Below are 6,014 nucleotides of genomic sequence, written 5' to 3'. Positions count from 1 at the left end.
CCGCCCTGGGTCGGGACCCCCTTTCCCAGCCCTGCACCCCCTTCCTCAGCCCGGTACCCCTTTTTCCAGCTCAGCACCCCCTCTCCAGTCCCTGCACCCCCTCCCCACTTCAGTACCTTCTTCCCAGCCCCTGAATCCCCTTCCCAGCCCCAGAACCCCATTCCCCAGGCCAACACTCCATTTCCCAGTCCCTGGACCCCCTCCCCAGACCACCCCCCTCCGCAGGAGAGGCAAGAGATGCTTGGCAGAGCGTGGGGTCTGGCTCCAGCTGCTGCTGAGCAGCCCCTGCTACGGAAGCAGCAGAAATCCCCCCCCGGATGGAGGAGGAGCAGCAGGGAAGCATCAGACCATGACTGGGGGGCTCCAGCCCTCCTGAGACCCCCCTCACAGACTCCTGTTTCCCCGTTGTTGCAACAGGAACGATGGTTTCTCAGCACATGGATGGAAAAACTGCTGTCTACGAGAAGGGGATGTGGGAGCATCCACTATTCCCATTGGAGTTCCCGTTGCCATTTTCCATGAGGATCTCTTACGGTGTAAAATCCCCAACAGATTGTATAGCAGGAGCCCAGACCATCCATAGGGCTGTCCATCCCAAAAGCCACAAAATGGTGGAAAATGGTGAAAACACCAGGCCACACATGGCTGACTGCATGCTCAGTGTTTTGGGGAGCTCCTCTGTGCCCCCATGTGCTCCAGCCCCTCAGCACCATCCACCGCACATGCCTTGCTCCCACTGGAGGGTCAGGTGCTGCCCCTTACCTGGGAGCCTAAACCAGGAAAATAATGACTGTTTAATTCCAAACCCCCAAGACTGCATCCCAGGAAAGGGCTCCTGGGAAGGGTCAGACTCCACTAGGGAAACGATGCAGGAGATGATAAATAAAAGAGGCATCTGTTTATTAAAATATACCCTCTCAGTCCTTGTCATGGTGCCTACTCACACCTTTTCCAAGTCCTCCACATGATCCTTGGCACATGTCAGCTCCAGTGCCAGAGAGCTGCCAGCAGGCAAGGTGCCAGCCTGGCTCCATTGGTTCCCTGGCTCCAAGCCCTCTCCAGGCAGCAGTGGGACATAGGCTTCCTCCACCAGGCCACCCAGCTGTTCCTCCACGACGTACCTTGTCCCCCAGGGCTCACTGGGGTGGACATCCACGGCCACCAGCGCCGCTTCCACTCCGGGGGAGCCAGGCTCTGACACCTCCCCAGCATCCAAATCAGAGTCTGCTTGTGGGAAGCCTGAATCCTGTGTGGAATCAGGGCTCTGCTCAGCCAGGTTAGTGTTGATGTAGATGATGTCTCCAGATCCCTTGGTGGTGGGCAGGTTTTCCAGCAGCTTCTCCAGGTGGTTCTTGAGCTGGGAGAAGGTTGGGCGGGTGGCAGGGTCAGCTCTCCAGCACGCAGACATTATGTCATACCTGGAAATTGGGAGAAGAATGTGGATAGCATGGAGGACCATAGAATCCCAGACTGGTTTGGGTTGGAAGGGACCTTAAAGATGATCTAGTGCCAGCAGGGACACCTTCCACTAGACCAGGTTGCTCCAAGCCCCATCTAGCCTGGCCTTGAGCACTTCCAGGGATGGGAAAGCCACAGCTTCTCTGGGCAACATGTACTTGTCTGGGGTAGGGGACGTATGGGGGGAGTAATCCCCAGCTTCCCTCCAAACTGGGCAAGCCCTGAGCTTCCCATTAAAACAAAGCAAAACCAACTCCCTCTGCTCAGACTGTTTCCGAAGGGCAGCGATTTATCAGTCCAAGATGCTGTTAGAAGTCTCTTCCAGATGTTCCCTGGGAACATCCCAGCTCTGTGTCTGGGATGCCCAATCCTTCTTTTGGCAGGTGCCTGCTCTCAGGCTGAATGTCAGGGAGCACTGGAAGCTGCCAGCATGTCCCTGCCAGCACATCACTACTGAGCACACGCTGCCTTTCTGAGCTCCAGGAGGCTGGGTACTAAAAGGTTCCTTTGCCACTTCCTTCAGGGACAGGTGCTGGAGAGAGGCCTGTTAGGGAACATTGTACAACTCCTAGAGCTTCGCCAGTTTATCCAGTTTGCATTTGAAACCCTTAGCCATGGTGGGGTTAAACATTTTCATCTCTAATGGCATTCAGGAAGGAAACTTGGGAGAAAAGCCCTTGCTGAGCTGTTCAGAAATCGAAAGGTTTGAGGTTTCTAGATTTTTCCTTTCCAGATGCATAGATTTCAGGCAATAAAGGACCCTAAAGGGAGTTTTGTAAGGCACAGAGCAGCATCACCAGCCAGGAATGATCTTGATTAAAGAACTAAAACACTAAAAAGTCCCTGACTGCTCCTGTGTCCTCAGGGCCACCACAGTGACCTCAGCACTGTGCCAGCCCCGCAACTCATCCATTCCCCTGGAATATTTGGAATTCTTGCCTGGAGTTCAGAAGCTTCTTCCTCTCTGGGTGACACACTGCTCTGTTCCAGTATCTGCTTTTCCTTGGGCACATTAAAACTTGAGAGACTGTGCAAATCTGAAGGGGTTTATTCCTGGGATCATGTCATTTAAAGCGCTTTAGAGCCCAGGAATGGAATTTCAGTACTCACAGCTCATCCAAGCAATCCTCAGGCTTTTTGAGGCGCTGCCCATGGAAGAGGTACTCGTAGATCTCATGGTTCTGCACCCCTGGGTAAGGAGTCATCCCACGCGTCGCTATCTCCCACATGGTGACGCCAAATGCCCACTGCCAGGACAAAGGGAAAGGACAACGCTGAAAGGACACTTCCAGGAGGGATGAATGAATCTTTTCATGAGCAAAGATCACAATACAGAGAGCTGTCTGCCCTCCCAAAATTTTGAATCATAAGCAATGCCACAGCAGAGGCGAGTGGCCCACTCAATACACTGAGGTCAGTGTGTCCCCTCAGCAACAGCCTCCTGCTCCTCTGGCTCTGCACTTTCAGGGAATGACAACAACTGGAGCACAGTGTGTCTCTGGCTCAGCCCAGAGCTCGATCCTATGGGCTGTGGGGGACCTACCACGTCACTCTTGGTGGTGTAGACACGGTCAGCCAGGGACTCAATGGCAATCCACTTCACTGGCATCTTTGCTATCCGGCCCTGGCGGTAGTAGTCACCACTGTAGATCTTCTTGGACAACCCAAAGTCTGCCACACACACTGTCATGTCATCCCTTAACCTGTCAGGGGGGAACAGGGGTGGGAGAAGCTTGAAGTCTTGAAGCAGAATCATGGAATCATAAAGGAGAGACATTTCCTTTAAGATTATCAAGTCCAATCATTAACCTGTCACTCCACTGTAACCCCTAAGCCATATCTTCCAGCACCAGCTCCAGACACCTCTTTAACACTTCTAGGGATGGTGACTCACCACCTCCCTGGGCAATGCTCCAGTGCCTGAATGCCAGAATGCCAGAAACCTGTCTCTCAAGCCTAAGGGAGGTTTTATTGAAGGAAGCCAAGTTGTGGTGTCAATCCACAGGGCTCCCACTGGTGTTCATAGAATCATAGTATGCTAAGGGGTTGGAATGGGCCCTACCGATCATCCAGTCCCAACCTCCTGCCATGGGCAGGGACACTTCCCACCAGACCAGGTTGCTCAAGGCTTTATCCAATCTGGCTTTGAACACTGCCAGGGTTGGGACATCCACAACCTCCCTGGGCAACCTGTGCCAGTGTCTTATCACCCCCACAGGAAAAAACCTTCTAATATCTAATCTAAATTTCCCCTCTTTCAATTTATACCCATTACTCCTTATCACTACAGTTCCTGATGCAGAGTCCCTCTCCAGCTTCCCTACTGCCCCCTTCAGATACTGGAAGGTTGCTATGAGGTCTCCACACAACCTTATCTTCTCCAGGGACTATCCAGGAAGAAGCAGAGGAAAACAAACTCACATGCAGTTTCGAGCTGCCAAGTCCCTGTGGAGGAAGTGCCGATTGCTCAGATACTCCATCCCCAGCGCAATGTCCACCATGAACTTCACCAGTGTCTGCAGGGGCACAAACTGGGAAGGAAAGGTCGGAGTTAGACTGAGCCCTTTGGGAAGCACATGTGGTTTGATCCAAAAGGTTCCTCTGTCCAGGCCTGCCAGCTGGCATCCCAGTGGTCTCCCTGGCCTTGGAGAGCACCAGGAGCCAACAGCATCACACTGTGAGGAATCACAAGCCTGCAGGAGCCTCCTTTCCCACCCCAATCCCACCTTGCTCCTCTGCTCCCTGTACTCCTTACCTGGGGGGCCATCTCCAGCCGTGAGCGAAGTAGAAAGCTGTGCAGGTCTCCATACTTCATGAATGGGAGAATCACCATGGGCTTTGGGACCTGCTGGGAGCTCAGCTCGATGCACACTCCTGGGAAACACAGGCAGGTTGCACAGTGCCATGGGAAAAGGCACCACATTCTCCCACAGATCCGGATCCAGCTCCCCAGCCCAAATCCCAGCTGGAAGGCAGGGAATAACAGCCCATACCTAGGAGCTTGATGACATTGGGATGGTCAAAGTCCTTCATGCACGCTGCTTCACTGAGGAACTCTTCTATCTCCCTTTGGGAAAAGTTATCCACTGTGAAGCAAAGAAAAAGAAGGAGGTTTAAAACCCTGAGAGTTTTAACACACAGAATTACTGTTGCCATCTCCTGAGTGGGAAAGGAATCACCAGGATGCCTCTGTCATTGAGTGTCACTTCCTGACTAGCACCAGGAGCTGTGACAACAAGGCCAAGATCGCCATAAAATGGTGCCAGGATGCAGAGAGAGCACCTGGGATGGGTGAGGAAATGTTGGCACCCACCAGGACAAACAAGTCTTGTGAGGGCAAGGTGATGACTTACATTTCATGGTCTTCACAGCCACCTTCTGTGGGACACCTTCAGGCTGGCTGAGGCGTCCCTCCATCACTGATCCAAACTCCCCTGTGCCACAGGAGAGAAGCAAACCCTTTATCCAAAGCACCACCATTCCAGACACCACTATTCCCTGAAGATCAAAAATGCTCTAAGATGGAGACCTCATCCCCAAAAGGCTTGGAGGAGATTTGTGCCTCATCAGTGACAGAGGGAGAGCAACCTGGGCTAGTGAAGGTGGCCCTGCCCAAGAAGAACAAGATGAGCTTTAGAATCAACTGTGTTGGAAAAGACCTCCAAGACCATCAAGTCCAACCCTACTGTGGTTACTAGACTATGGCACTAAGTGCCACATTCAGTCTCATCTTAAAAACCAGGGGCAGTGAATCCACCACCTCTCTGGGCAGCCCATTCCAATAGCTGATCACTCCCTCCATAAAAATATTCTTCCTAATATCTAACCTAAACCTCCCATAGCAGAGCTTGAGTCTGTGCCCTCTTGTCCTACTGCTGGTTGCCTGGGAGAAGAGACCAACCCCCACCTGACTACAACCTCCTTTCAGGTAGTTATAGAGGGTGACAAAGTCTTCCCTGAGCCTTCTCTTCTCCAGGCTGAACAATCCCAGCTCCCTCAGCCTCTCCTCATAGCACTTGTGCTCGAGTCCCTTCACCAGCCTCGTTGCTCTTCTCTGGACCCGCTCCAGCACTTCAATATCCTTCCTGAACTGAAGGGCCCAGAGCTGAACACAGTATTCAAGGTGTGGCCTCACCAGTGCCAAGTCCAGGGGAAAAGGTCCTTTCCAACCCAAACCATTTCAGGATTGTGATTCTGTGAACCTAGGACACTTGGTTGTCTTGTCCTATCTCCCCACATCCTCTGGGCCTGGAGCTGGGGATGATGTAGGTAACAAGAGGCTGTCCCATATGCCCGTATGTCCAACCCCAGTACTCACCTTCTCCCAGGATCTTCCCCAGGCTGAGGGCATTTCTGTCCACGACAACATCCTGCAGCTTCTGTTGGAGTTCCCTGCTGACTCCCAGGCTGCCCACTGCAGGAGAGGGGAACAGAGCTTAGGTCACTTCTAACCTGCTGCCATATCCCCCTCAGCCTCCTTCCAGAGGGATAAAAGAGTATTCTTCTTACATGTGAGCTCAACGGCTCTCCGACAGTAGGACTTCTTGGCCGTGTAG

General features: G+C 52.8%; 1 protein-coding gene across 1 annotated transcript in view; it reads right to left on the bottom strand.

The window, feature by feature from the left end:
* Positions 1-940: 940 nt before the first annotated feature.
* Positions 941-6,014, bottom strand: part of LOC103807876 (tyrosine-protein kinase Mer-like) — a gene marked incomplete at its 5' end in the record, with an annotated part of 15,387 nt that continues 10,313 nt past the window's right edge. The window contains 9 exon segments of the mRNA XM_009080628.1: positions 941-1,418; positions 2,569-2,705; positions 3,002-3,161; positions 3,880-3,989; positions 4,214-4,332; positions 4,452-4,544; positions 4,812-4,892; positions 5,777-5,872; positions 5,968-6,014. The exon segment at positions 5,968-6,014 is cut by the window's right edge and continues 38 nt beyond it. Coding sequence (XP_009078876.1) covers positions 941-1,418; positions 2,569-2,705; positions 3,002-3,161; positions 3,880-3,989; positions 4,214-4,332; positions 4,452-4,544; positions 4,812-4,892; positions 5,777-5,872; positions 5,968-6,014 — 1,321 coding nt within the window.

Source organism: Acanthisitta chloris, unplaced genomic scaffold, assembly GCF_000695815.1.
Source record: "Acanthisitta chloris isolate BGI_N310 unplaced genomic scaffold, ASM69581v1 scaffold10500, whole genome shotgun sequence".
Lineage (NCBI taxonomy): Eukaryota > Metazoa > Chordata > Aves > Passeriformes > Acanthisittidae > Acanthisitta > Acanthisitta chloris.
The sequence above is the reverse complement of the archived record's forward strand: the minus strand, read 5'-3'. Positions and strand labels throughout refer to the sequence as shown.